We start from the raw sequence: 15066 nt of genomic DNA on the forward strand, positions 1-15066 counted from the left end.
CACACTGCACAGCAATATTCCAGCAGAGTATGCAAAAGTGTAATGTAGGCTGTCTCTTTAGAGGGTTTGTTGCATCTTGTAAGTGTTCTGCCAACATAACCTAGTCTTTGTTTCACCCTCCCCACAATATTATCTATGTGGTCTTTCCAATTTAAGTTGCTTGTAATTGTAATTCCTAGATATTTAGTCGAAGTGACAGCCCATAGATTTGTTCGATTTATCGTCCACCCAAAATTTATCGGATTTCTTTTAGTACCCATGTGGATGACCTCACACTTCTTTTAGTTTAGTGCTAATTGCCACTTTTCGCACCATACAGATATTCTCTCTAGAGCATTTTGTAATTGGAATTGATCATCTGATGATTTTACTAGACGGTAAGTTACGGCGTCATCTGCATACAATCGAAGGGGGCTGCTCAGATTATCACCTAGATCTTTTATATAAATCAGGAGCAGCAGAGGGCCTATGCGGAATGCCAGCTATCATTTCTGTTCTACTCAGTGATTTACCATCTACCGTCTGTCACTATGAACTGTGACCTCTCTGAGAGGAAATCACGAATCCAGTCACACAACTGAGATGATACTCCATATGCAAGCAATTTGCTTAATAGTCGCTTGTGAGGAACGGTATCAAAAGCCTTCTGGAAATCTAGGAATATGGAATCGATTTGAGATCCCTTGTTGACAGAACTCATTACTTCATGGGAATAAAGAGCTAGCTGTGTTGCACAAGAACAATATTTTCTGAATCCGTGTTGGTTATGTATCAATAAGTCATTTTCTTCAAGGTGATTCATAATGTTTGAGTACATTATATGCTCCAAAATCCTACTGCAAATTGAGGTCAGTGATATGGGTCTGTAATTCAATGGGTTACTCCTATTTCCTTTCTTGAATATTGGTGTGACCTGGGCTACTTTCCAGTCTTTAGGAACAGACCTTTCGTCAAGTGAGCAGTTGTATATGATTGCCAAGAAAGGTGCTATTGTGTCTGCAGACTCTAAAAGGAACTTGATTGGTATACCATCTGGACTGGAAGACTTGCCTTTCTTAAGTGATTTGAGTTGTTTCGCGACACCTAAGATATCTACTTTTATGTCACTAATGCTAACAGCTGTTATGGTTTGGAATTCTGCAATATTATTTACTTCGTCTTCTTTTGTGAAGGAATTATGGAAAACTGTATTTAGTAACTTCGCTTTAGTGGCACCATCATCTCTAGCATTTCCATCGTTATCGTACAGTGACGGTATTGACTGTTTTTTGCCACTGGTGTACTTTACATATGACCAGAATCTCTTTGGGTTTTCTACCATATTTTTAGACAATGTTTCATTGTGGAAACTATTAAAGTCATCTCACATTGACATCTGCACTAAATTTTGCGCTTCTGTGAAACTTAGCCTGTCTTGGGAATTTTGCGTTCTTCTGAATTTGGCATGCTTTTTTCGTTGCTTCTGCAACAGTGTTCTGACGTGTTTTGTGTACCATGGTAGTTCAGTCCCTGTTACTGCCATTACTGTATCTTTGAGCCATATCTGGTCTACACTCACATAATTAGCTTGGAAGGAAAGGAGACTCTCTCTTAGGAAGGCATTAAGCGAATTTTTATCTGCTGTTTTAAATAGATATATTTTGCGTTTATTTTTAGTGGTTTTGGTTGATATGGTTTTGAGACTCGCTACAATGACCTTGTGTTCAGTAATCCCTGTATCCGTCATGACGCGCTCTGTTAGATCAGGATTATTTGTGGGTAAGAGGTCAAGTGTGTTTTTGCAAGCATTTACAATTCGTGTGGGCTCATGAACTAATTGTTCAAAGTAATTCTCAGAGAAAGCATTTAGTACAATTTCAGAAGATGTTTCCTGTCTGCCACCAGCTTTGAACATGTATTTTTGCCAACAAATCGAGAGTAGACGAAGTCTCCACCAATTATAACTGTATGAGTGGGGTACTTATTTGTAATGAGATTAAAGTTTTTTTTTGTACCGTTCAACTATTATATCATCTGAGTCAGGGGGTTGGTAGAAGTAGCCAATTATTAATTTGGTACGGCTGTTGAGTATAACCCCTACCCATAGTAATTCACAGGAACTATCTATTTCAACTACACTACAAGATAAACTACTACCTACAGACACAAACACACCACCATCTGCTTTATTTAATCAATCCTCTCTGAACACGGTTTGCGCCTCTGCAAAAATTTCGGCAGAATTTATCTCCGGCTTTAGCCAGCTTTCTGTTCCTATAATGATTTCAGCTTCGGTACTTTCCATCAGTGCTTGAAGCTCTGGTACTTTTGTTCTGCATTATTTCTTCCTGCTCCTATTCTTCATAGATTTTTTTGTTGCAGATTATTTCATTTAGATCATTACTGTTCAAGATAATATCTTTCCCACGTTTTGAGTAAAAGTATTTTTTTATTCAGCTCCAGGAATCAAAAATGTCCCTAGAGGATGTATTTTCCATTCATACTTTAAAGATTTCAGTTTGGTATCTCTCTTTTGTATGTCATTATTCTAAAATAACCTAAACCCTTTTGAAGTCAGCCAATTTTGAGCATTGGTTACTAAAAATGTCTAAATTTTTACACTATCGTGCAGTGTTCTATTTAAATTGTCATACATCATGCTGCATTCAATCTTTTTTTTTATTTTTTTAAATGAAATAATATCACTTACCCACAAAAGAATGTTGCCAAAAACTAATGAAATAAATAAACTTAAAATGTTAACTTAAAGAAGAATATAATGTAAACAATATTAAATTACAATACTGCACAAAAAATGTGATGTTGGAAGATACATAAACAAGTATCATGAAGGGTGATGTCGGGAAACAAACAATGCAGTAACAGAGTTTTCAGTCATCAATATTTCTCTGCAATTACTAATTAGGATTTATTTTGTGTGACATGACAAATTGTGTCCTTAAACTGCAAAAAGCATTATAGTCATTTAATGAACAGCACAGCAACCTCAGCAATGGGCCCCTTTCGTCTCCACTCAGCACAACCTTACACCTCCCTACTTTTGTCATCTGTGGTTCACCTAAACCACCTAATGCCTTAAGGCATTCTTCAAAATGAACAGTCAGTTTTGTTCCTCATCATTTCCCAATCTGAGCATGTGTTCCACCTCAACTGACCTTGTCTTCAAAGGAACTTTTAACTCTTTAAAAATTAGGCCCATCATAATGATGTACTAAGGAGTGTGTGCCCTCGCTACACCAGGCCTGTCATATGATGGACCAATGAAAGTATGCCCTCACTATGAGGCCCATCACTGTGAAACAAAGGCAAAGTTTTTAAACTATTTTTTATTATTAATGTAGAATTATAAACCCAGTCAAATGATTACAGTTCAGTCTTTGCTTTTATTTCTTCATTTTCTGTAGGGACTCAACCCTTCATCACATAATGTGGAAAAACATTTTTTATTGTTAAGTGTAGCTGGATATTGCTTTTAAGAATGAAAATTTAGTAACATTAATTCTATATTTCATGTCAAAAATAGTAACATGCAATAATTTATAAGCTGAAAATATGACAGTCAACCTGTATACTTCTAATGTAGCCTACGTCAGTCCAATGTACAGGTCAAAATGAAGAAAGGTAAATATATATTTCATTTTACAAGCTAGCTGGTGTTGGAGTTAAACCCAAATCTTCCGTACTAGATTTGTTGCTGTGTTTCCGGGTAATGTAGTTAGAATCATTCGCAAAAATAGATTCCCTCAATTTTTGCAGGGATTACTCCATCCTTGTTTAATGTTTGTTTTTATTGTATCTGATTCACAAGGACAATCCATATTTTCTTTTGCTGTATTCTGTTTGGAAGTCACAGAAATTACTGGTTGAAATAATGGGAAACCAGTTGTGCATATTCTGTCATCTGAGTAGCAGCTGCTGTTTTAATAGTTGCTCAGTACTAACTTCATGCCCAGTGGTAGTCTTAGTCTTATTGGTGCCAATTTTGTGTGGCGTTTGGAGGGAATATATTGACAGTGCCAGTAGTTAAAATGTGTTGGTCAGATTGAGGATGCAGTGTTTGCTAAGATGAGTAGTTGTTGCACAATAGTTCACTACAGTATACGCATCAGTCCTCATTAAATGAATGTGGCATTTTTTAAAAATGTGTTAGGATGTATGAATATTAAATGAATGTGCCCCCCCCCCTCCCCCTCCCCTATGAATGCGTTCGAACACCAGTGCAAAATGATGTATCAAGATGTCAAAAGAAGCAGTAGTGTGTAACCTTTGATATTGTGTAACTGCAAATATAAATACAGAAACAATAAATTTTAATTGTCATGTGCTATATATTCCTATTCCTCCATCATAGTTCAGATCACCATGCCTTGGTGACTTTAAAAGTTTAATGGGATGTGTATATTATATGAAACAATTTTCTGTTGTTCATTTTGTCGCAACCAATATAGAATGTCTGTATAAAATATAAATTTGTGTTTGTTCTAGGGCAATGAGGGGGACGGTCTGAGTGGAATAGGTATGACAATGGATTTGCGTAAAATGGCAAATCACCCTCTGTTGTTACGGTATAATTACACTGACGAACAGCTGAAAAGTAGTGCTGCATATCTTGCCCGTAACCCATCATATAAAGGGGACAAGGAAGATGTCATCTTTGAAGACCTAGCATGTATGTCGGATTTCCAACTGCATCAGTTGTTCATAGAGTTCAAGGTAAGTTTATCCTAGTAATATTTTAATAAAAATATTTTCTTATTTCTAATAGTTTTTATTTCCAATGTTGGACAACATTCTAGGTGCTTGTGTTATTGAGCTTTCTTTCTAAATTCCAACTTCAGGAGGTGCACAAGAAATCTTAGTGCCTACCCTGTCCCAAGAATTCTATTATATTAAAGTATGAATTAGAAAAATTCCATCACGTCAGATATGGTGGTTCCTCTTTTTCAATTGTTCAAATGACACACATTCATAAAAAGCAAGCGATTAAGAATTGTCTAATTTGGTTGTGGACCAGATGGAAATGTGCCAGTAATCTTGTAAGTAGTGGTGGAGAGTGTGGAAGATCACACCTTCTGCCATCTGTCATGGCATTTAACAGTGTCTGTGAACAACTAATCTGGAAGCTACAGGATAGAAAGGATGAGGGGAGATCAAACCCTACATTGCACCTGAAGCTCAAGAAACATTATCATATCAGATATAACATAAGAATTTGCATTTGCACATTTGGCAGACACACTCTTATTATGCAGAATTTCTTGATTTGCATATGGATTTCTGTTACCCTTAGTTTTTATGGAAATGGAAATAAAGTCCCATGCTCCTTGACAGAGCGTAGGGGAAAGATGCGGGAGATCCGCACAGCTGTATTAGGCAAGGTCCTAATGGAGGTGGTTTGCCGTTGTCTTCCTCCAATCACAATGAGGATGAATGATGATGATGAAGAGGACACAACAACACCAGTCATCTCGGGGCAGGTGAAAATTCCTGACCCCGCTGGGAATCGAACCTGGGACCCCATGCTCAGGAAGTGAGAACACTACTGCGAGACCATGAACTGTGGACTCAGTTTTTATAATAGAAGAAATTAGAAAATGACATTTGGAGCCACAAAAAGCTGTTGTAATATTTATTTGCTAGCTGTTAATTTCAGTCAAGGGACCATCTTGTTTTTCAAGTCACAGATTAACACTATATCAAGTTTAAGAAAGTGCAAAAATCAAGAATCCATTACTGTATTAAGCGTCCATTTTGGCCAAAGATAGAAACATCATGAATATGTAATGTGGGTCGAACTAACCCCCCTGAGGATGTGCGCACAGAGGGTTCAGGTTTGTTTCATACAGTTTATCTATTTGGAAGTATTCAACTGCAAAGTGTCACATGATATGTCTATGTGGATCAACTTGTAAGTGTGAAAGGAGAACTAAACAAGACATATTTTGATGTATCAAATTAGACTGGCAAGCTCATAGAAGTTACTCTTCAGTTTTGAAGTCTTAAGATTTTGGCTGAGCTGAAGACAGCTTTTGACCAATGTATACTGCCAATAATAATTTATGGCTGTGTGACATGGGCATTAAATGGACTGATTGGTAGAAAACTAACAGTAATATAAAGAGGAATGGAAAGACTCGTGTTGGGCTACACAAAGGAAGACGGAAAGAAAGCAGTTGATATCAGATAGACAACAAAGGCCGTAATAAAATGGAAGGAGTGAATACATTGCAGTGGCAGTGAGCTGGTCATGTCACTCAAAGATAAGACAGCAGGTGGTCAAAATAATTACTAGACTGGAGCACATTTTACCAAAGAAGAAGTGATAGACCACTGGCCAGGTGGGACAGAACTTAGGAAAGAAGACAGAGTGAATTGGCAACACTCAAGATTGACAGGAAGGGAAGAACCTGCTGGGGTCCTGTGTTGCATGCCAACTCAAAGAGATCACATCACCAAGTGATTGAACTGTCTGGCGGTGGTGGTGGTGGTGGTGGTGGTGGTGGTGGTGGTGGTCTGCTCCTCAATGAAGAATGTATGTCCCTCCATTAGGTGTGGTCACAGCCTTACAATATATTTAGTGTCTCTCACACAAAAATTCTCTTTGTGAGGATAGTCCAGTTTTCATTAATTGCTGCCAAATGGTGTCACACGATAAAAGGCAATGTGTCTTATCTCTGAGCTGCACAACAGTTGAACAAGGGTCCTCTTGTAAGATTTTAGTTAACAGAATCTCTTCACTTCCTGTTGAAACATGCCAAAACAACTGCCTGGAATCCTTCCCACTCATGACATTTCATATAACCATTTAATTTCGTCCTAGGCCTTTTGCAGTAGTAGCTGTTGAAGCTAGAAACAATTGATTCCCATCCCAATGACCCAGAATGATGTCCTTAGTGTGGCATCTTTCTGTGACTGTGGTTAGTTTTGAGTTATGACTTCAGTTAGTTTCACTTCATATAAATATTAGTTGACGTGACAGCTCATGTAACTGGCACATTTGTGTATTCAGCTTTGCAAACAAGAAACCCGACATATTGAGTAACACTGTTGTGGGACAGAAGACTAGTGGTTATTTGTTATTGGAGATTGTATCATTGAACACATGCTCCGCTTTTAGTACCACACCACACACTGAAGCAATGTTGTTATGTTTATGAAATCGGAATGCCAAAATTATTATGGAGGCAGTGCTAGGGAATGGAGTAGAGAATAGTGTCCAGTGACTTCACAATGACAAGAAAAGTTTGCTTAATGTGTGATGAAATGGGAGTTGGCGATTGAGGCCCCACCCCACTCCCTCTCAGTCTCCAACTCCCATTTTATCAGACAGTAGGCAGCATAAAACAGAGGAGGAGGAGATGACAGTGCACTAGGGACAACAGGGCAAAAGCCCAGTGTTTTATTATTGTAACCAATAGTCTTTTTCTCAAGTTTGGTTTGGGGAAGAGAAGGGAGCTCAATAACATTTTGACCTGTCTCTTTCTTTGATTATAATGTCAAGACTTTTGCTTTATTATTTGCTACATCATCTGTTTTCATTTGTAGGAGCTTTCCAAGAATGCATTACCTACTGAATTATTCTTTGAGTCTGGAAAGTTTGAAAAGTTTGATGAAATCCTGCCTAATCTGAAAAGTGAAGGCCACAGGGTACTGATTTTTAGTCAGTTTGTGATCATGTTGGATGTTATGGAAGAGTACTTGAGACTTCGAGATTATTCATACCTTCGTCTTGACGGAAGTACCCAAGTAACATTTAGGTAGGTGTGGCTTATTCCATGTAGTCATTTTTTATAGTTTTGCAGTTATTGTCATTGGTGATTGAACTCTTACAATCTGTAATTTGCCCTATTAGGCAGGAATTAATCAATACATTTAATGAAGATGACAGTATTTTCATCTTTCTTCTGTCAACACGAGCTGGAGGGATGGGGATAAATCTAACTGCAGCTGACACAGTAATCATCCATGATATTGATTTCAATCCATACAATGATAAACAAGCTGAAGATAGGTGTCACCGTGTAGGGCAGTCAAGGTGAGCTGTTTTCTGTTCTCATCAAAAATTTGTCTCTCTTAGAAAGTTATTTATTTGTCTCTTCAGTTTTATGAAAGAACATGTTTTTAAGCTTAATTTCTCATTTTGTATTTTATTTGCGTGTTCTAAGAAACTGGGAATGTACACTAAAAATATTGGCCAAGTGTGAGTAGAACTCGTGTACTGAGGGTTCAGTACAGACTTAATTATATATGTAGATGGTTCATCAAGCCTGAGAATCGAGAAGCTGTACAAATTTTTGCGTGTTGTCAATACTGATACTGGCAAGATATCGGTTGCGGGAGATTACAAGACTATCAACCTCTCTACAGTAGTTCCTGATACCATACGAAAGGAAGTGCAGGGAACTTTAATTCATATATGTAAGGATAGAAGATTTTGTAGAATATGTCTTATTTAAGTACTAAAACATGACTACAATTTGCATTTTACGTTTGCATGAAGTAATATTTTTCTGTTATACTTGTGACTGATGATGAATGTGTTTGTTACTTCTCATGGCAAAAAATATTTTTATGTGGTATAATAACAATTTAAGAGTTTTTGAATTTTTTCCCATTATTTGTATTGTGAAAACTTGCTTCTCACCAGATTTCATAATTCTACATCAACAGAAAGTACTGTATGGATTTGGATTAATGAGTTTGCGAGTATCAAAATACGTGATACAAATGGCTGTATCTTTTCATTGCATTGACTTAGAAGCTTAAATGTTTTACACTGCTAAGGGACCATAGTCTTTAGTATCTGACTTATACTTCAACATGAATAAGTCTATGTGTTCCTGAGAAAGAAGGGTCTTAACAGACAGACACAAACAGTCAGAGAAAAAAGAAAAAAACTTTTTTCGTGTAATATAATTATAGGTTAACAGCTTTCATTTTTTTTATCCTTTACTTGTATTATGATACCTAGCTACTTGTAAAATTTCATGATTCTAGGTCAAATGGAAGTATGCTAGAAGTTTTGATGAGTCAGTATGCAAGTATTAAAATATATGACATAAGTGGCTGTATCTTCTGGTTGCTTTGACGTAGAAGCTTGCACCACCAAGGAACCATAGACCATAGTATGTAAAATCTTGTATTTCAAATTAATATGTCTCCCTGTTCCTGAGAAAGGGTTTGTGACAGACAGACAGACAGATGGACAATAAAGCAATCCTGTAACGGTTCTGTTTTTACCAATTGAAGTATGGAACCCCAAAAATCAAATTTAAATCAAGAGAGTGCATCCTTCCTGGCCTCACTGGAATTCTGTCTGGAAATGTTGTGTTTAGTAAATGCAGATTCATCAAACAAATTCCAGATCCACAAAAATTAGCATTCTCTTATTTCCAAACACAGCTTTTAATAAAGAGAGGTAATGGAAACCAAGGCATTATTATTATAAAAATAAAGGATCTTTTCCACAAGTGTAATATTTGAGTTATTATGAATGCTGTAGGACAGATTTATTCATCAGGTAACTGCCTGTCTTACTTCACATAAAAATAATGTTAAATGTGTGTGCAGTTGACACTCAATTTACTTTAGTGACTAATAGTACTAACATTCTTGAATCTGACAGTGTGAGCTGAATATAAGGATGTACCATCTCCAAGGACTTCGCTTTGTAAAGAACTGTTGTTGTGGTCTTCAGACTGAAGACTAGTTTGACACTAGTGTATACTATGCAAGTCTTCATCTCTTCATTACTGCTGCCTGCATCAACTTCAACCTGAACATTCTTACTGTAGTGAAGACGTTGTCCTGTACAACTTGTTCCCTTCCACACTTTCCTCGATTGCCAAATTAACTATTCCTTGGTGCTTCAGGATGTGCTCTATCAACTTATCCCATTCTATAGTCAGGTTGTGCCATAAAGGTCTTGTCTCCCCAGTTTGATGCAGTAATTATTCATTAATTACTTGATCTAATTAGCTAATCTGCAACATTCTTCTGTAACACCACATTTCAAAACCTGTTCTCTTGTTTGTACTGTTTATAATCCATATTTCACATCCATAACAAGGTTACACTTGAGACAAATGCTTTCTGAAAAGACTCTTTAACACTTAAATTTATATTTGACACTAACAAATTTCTCTATCTATCTCTCTCTTTTCCCAGAAACACTTTTCTTGCTATAGCCATTCTGCAGTTTATATGCTCTTTACGTCTGGTATAATCCATTATTTACTACCTTTAGTGTCCCATTTCCTAACATAATTCCATCAACAGCACGTGATCTAATTTGGCTATACTCCGTTACCCTTGTTTTAGTGATGTTAGTCTTATAACCCCTTTTCAAAACACCATACATTTCATTCAACTGCTTTTGCAAGTCCTTTGTTGTCTCTGACAGAATTATAATTTTATTTGCAAGCCTCAGAATTATTGCTCCTCCATGAATTTCAACTCCTTTTGCAAATTTCTCCTTTGCTTCCTTTACTGCATGCTCTCCTTTCTACTACTCTTTTTAAATCTAGTGGTCATAAACAGTCTGAAAAGCTTGTAAGGGTGTTGCAGGGAAGGTTATGCTGAGGAATAGTTATTAAGAGAAAACTGATACATTGCACTGTTTCCAAGTTAGTTAGTATTGAAGTTAGCCAGTGAGACAGTTAAGTGTGCAGATTGAAGTGGCACGCAAGGATGGTGTCGCCAAACATGTTCTTCATTTGAGTTCTTAAAACTGAATGAGAGAGCAGTACAAAAATTGAAGTGTGATGTCAGTAAGAATCAAGCCTGTGCCATTGGCTTAGCAGTCTAGTGTGCTATGAACTACACTGTGAGAGAACAACTGATGCAATTGCACCTGGTGAGCCTCCTGAATTTGTGCATGCAACAGCCTGATTCGTTAACTTCAATGCTAATTAACATGTCAAATGTTTTTGTTAACAATTATTCCTCAGCACAAGAAGCCCTGTGACACCCTTGCAAGCTTTTCAGACTATTTCTGACCATCCTGTATATTCCTTTTGCTGTGGAGCCTTCCATTCTTTTCTCACTACTGACTTGCCATCTGCACTCTTGATGATCATACAGCTGCTTCTATTTTCATCAAGTGTTTCTTTAATTTTTCTTGTATGCATCATCATTTGCCATACAGTGATACATGCTTCTAGAGTTTTTAATTTCATCTGTATCCACGCCTGCCTCAATAGCTGGATTTTAATATTTTCTCCTTTCATCAGTTAAATTTAATGGTTTCTCTCTTGTGGTTCTTAAGCTGCCTTCATTATTTCATCTCTCAAAGCTACTCGCTCATCTTCTACCACATTTCATTTGCATATTTCAGTCAGTCATAGTTGGTGTTCCTTTGAAAGCAAGATTAAAGAAAAATCAAGACATGTTCATAGGATTTCTTGAACTGGAAAAAGCTTTTGCCAATGTAAAATGGTACAAGATGTTCGAAATTCTGAGAAAAATAGGGGTAAGCTGTAGGGAAAGATGGGTAATATACAGTATTGTCGCAGAAGAAGCTGAGTATCACAGTCACTGTATGTAGTGGTTATGATACTAGACTGTTGCATGAAGGGTCGTAAGTTCAAAACTCACCTGAACTGTAAAATTTTGATTCCTGTATTCTGTTAGAGTACATTCTAGAAGTATCGACAAATGCCAAGAACCATTGTACTGGAATGTTCTGTAGCTGTGTATATACCATGTGTGTTCTGGCTGGAGGCAGTTCGCTCCGTGCTCTTGTATGTGCAAGTGCTGAATAAACCTTCCTTAAGTGAAGTTAGTGTTCGTCTTTCATCTACTTGCACCTTCCTCTATGTGACAACATGTACAACAGCTAAGAGGGAGTAATAAGAGTGGATGACCAAAAGTGAAGTGGTTGCATTGAAAAGGGTGTAGGACAGGGATGTAGTTTTTCGCTTCTGCTGTTCAATCTGTACATTGAAGAAGCAGTGATGGAAATAAAAGGAAGGTTCAAGAGTGATATTAAAATTCAGGGTGAAAGGATATCAGTGATACGATTCACTGATGACATTGTTATCCTGATTGAAAGTGAAGAATTGCATGCTCTGCTGAATGGAATGAACATTCTAATGTGTACAGAATATGAACTGAGAGTAAATCAAAGACGAAAGTACTGAGAACAGCTAGAAACTTAACATCAGGTTCGAAGTTCACAAAGTAGATGACGTTAAGGAATTCTACCACCTTGGCAGCAATATAGCTAATGACAGATGGAGCAAGGATGTCAAACACAGACTAGCACTGGGATAAAGGGCATTCCTGGCCAAAAGAAGTCTTACTATTATCAAATGTAGCCCTTGATTTGAGGAGGAAATTTCTAAGAATGTACATTTGGAGCACAACATTGTATGGATGTGAAACATGGACTGTTGGGAAACCAGAACGGAAGAGAATCGAAGCATTTGAGATATGGTGCTACAGATGAATGTTGAAAACTAGATGGACTGATAAGGTAAGGAATGAGGAGGTTCTGTGCAGATTCAGAGAGGAAAGAAATATATGGAAAACACTGACAAGGAGAAGGGACAGGATGCTAGAACATCTGTTAAGACATCAGGAAATAATTTCCGTGGTACCAGAAGGAGCTGCAGAGGGCAAAAACTGTAGAGGAAGACAGAGACTTGAGTACATCCAGCAAATAATTGAGGAGATAGGTTGCAAGTGCTACTCTGAGATGAAGAGGTTTTCACAGGAGAGGAATTCGTTGCATGCCGCGTCAATCCAGTCAGAAGACTGACGACTCAAAAGAAAAAAAAAGAAAAGGAAAAAACATAACGGCTGCTTTTCACTTCTAACAAATTTTGAGACGCGTGGCTGTTGAGGTAGAATATTTGTTGGCAGGCAACCTCTGGGAAAATTGCCGCACCTCAGTTGTATAAGGCTTACTCAGGCAAGCAGGGTACTGTCTAAATGGACCCTTGCGTCCCTAGCTGCTCGTGGGACCAAGGTGCAATCCTTGAATTTTGCTCCACCTCCTCCCAGAGGAATGGATGGGCCACTGATAAGTACTAAGACCCAATCTAACAATGGAGCTTGTGTAGCCAGTCCTTCAGACTCAGGAATATTTCATAGTCCTAGTGTATATAGTAACAGAATGGGTGTAAGGGAGAAACCACTTGTGGCAAATGTGGTAAGGCCTCCCACAAAGGAGTCGCTTTTTCATCTCCTTTGAAGTGTGTGAATTGCTCCGGGGATTACTTTGTCTGGGGTAGGAATTGCAGCGTGTATCTTGGAAAACGGAAGATACAAGAACTTTAAACTAGAAAGTGTCCCATGGTGACAGCAAAAAGATGTATGAGGCCACACTACCCCACCCTCCATGTTTGCTACCTCCTTTGTTTCTGTTCTTAAACTGCCGGTTCAGAAGACAGATGTTGCTACACAAATGCAGGTTGGTAGTGTCAACACTAAGACTTGTGTTTGCCAATGCACAACTGCTGCTGCAGTTACTTCAAAACCCGTACCTATCCCCAGAACATCAGAAAAGATTGTGGATGCTGACATTGCAGATCTCCCTCTAATGGTTCGGTCAGGTCCACCATCCAGCACTGCTACTACCACTTCCATGGTTTTGGCTCCATGCTCTCCCTAAGCAAAATCAAAGTCAAAGGCAAAGAATCAACCTTTGATGGAGACGAGAAGAAGCAGTCTGACAGTGTCGACATCACTCTCTCTGATGTCTCTCATGATTCGTCTTCATAGCTGATGGACCTCGATGCTGGTCTGGGGCACTCACCTTGCCTCAAGACCGAACTTCTACCCACTACAGTTCCCCTCCCTGGTGGAAAAACAGGCTGAAAGTGCTACCCTCATTTTAAATGGCTGTCATAATTAAGTGGAAAATTAATGAGTTCAGGACATATGGAGGAGCCGAAACTCCTAGTAGAGGAGTGCCCCCTATGCTTGTGATAACAGGAAATGCATTTTAAAGCATCTTATATACCTGTACTAGGAGCTGTACCCTCCTTTGCAAGAATGACCTGACTGGGAATAGAACCATGGGAGGAGTCACTGTGTTTGTCAATAATGTATACCACTCCTTTTTACCCCCTGTGCCAGTGGAAGCAGCTGCATTGAAATTAATGTGTGTCAGAGGAGCACTGTTAGCTCACTGTATGTATGTCCACAAGATGTGACAGACTCTAATACTCTCACAGGTCTTATAGAACAACTGCCCTGACCATTTCTCCTACTGGGAGACTTCAATGCCCATGATGTATTGTAGGGCTCAATCTCTGCTTGCCCTTGGTGTCCGGTTCTGGAGAACCTCGTGACATCTCACGAGCTGTGCATCCTCAACACAGGCACTCCCACTCATTTCTGTGCTGCTGCTGGGTCATCCACAGCCATTAACCTCTCTTTCTGCTCACCAGCTCTTACCAACTCTATTCAGTGGGAAGTCACTGATAATCTTAATTTCAGTGACTGTTTCCCACTCCAGATTCACTTACTGCATGGAGCTCTCCCTGAAAGGATGCAGCCACAATGGATGAACAGCAGAGCCAATTGGACGCTGCGCAGCCGGCTGTTTGTGTTTGAACACCGTGGCAGTGTCTGGGAATGGGTACACCACATCACATGAGTAAGCTAACATGCCGCTGACTTCTTCATCCCCAACTCCTCTTGTCATCCTAGGCCACCACCTTTCTGTTGGTGGACTGGTGAGTGCCGTCCAGTAATATAGGTAGCCCCCCAGCAGGTTCGGGGGTAAGAATAGCCCCGATGTATTCCTGCCTGTCGTAAGAGATGACTAAAAGGAGTTTCACACGTTTCGGCCTTTATGTGATGGTCCCCTGTAGGGTTTGACCTCCATTCTTGAAAATTTTCCTGAAGAGTGAGCCAATTGGGGAAGGACGCCTTACTTGGTGCATTGTGTCCATTGTTCATTGAGATCCGTAGCCCACTCTCTCGTCACCGCATTTCAGTCCTGCTCATTCTCCATCTCTTGGGTGAAGACACCTTTCTGGGTGCATTTTCCACCATGCACTATGCAGTGTCGCTTTCTGCGTTGACGATGGCCATGGACTTCTTTGCACCTGATAT

At 38.8% G+C, this 15066-nt stretch overlaps 1 protein-coding gene across 3 annotated transcripts in view; it reads left to right on the forward strand.

The window, feature by feature from the left end:
- Positions 1-15066, forward strand: part of LOC124795127 (SWI/SNF-related matrix-associated actin-dependent regulator of chromatin subfamily A containing DEAD/H box 1 homolog) — a 168695-nt gene that overhangs the window by 129946 nt on the left and 23683 nt on the right. For all 3 annotated transcript variants that reach the window (XM_047259006.1, XM_047258996.1, XM_047259012.1), the window contains exons 13-15: positions 4486-4713; positions 7546-7757; positions 7853-8035. In XM_047259006.1, the coding sequence (XP_047114962.1) occupies positions 4486-4713; positions 7546-7757; positions 7853-8035 (623 nt within the window). The remainder of the gene's footprint in view (positions 1-4485; positions 4714-7545; positions 7758-7852; positions 8036-15066) is intronic.

This window comes from Schistocerca piceifrons, chromosome 1, assembly GCF_021461385.2.
Source record: "Schistocerca piceifrons isolate TAMUIC-IGC-003096 chromosome 1, iqSchPice1.1, whole genome shotgun sequence".
NCBI classification, from domain to species: Eukaryota; Metazoa; Arthropoda; class Insecta; order Orthoptera; family Acrididae; genus Schistocerca; species Schistocerca piceifrons.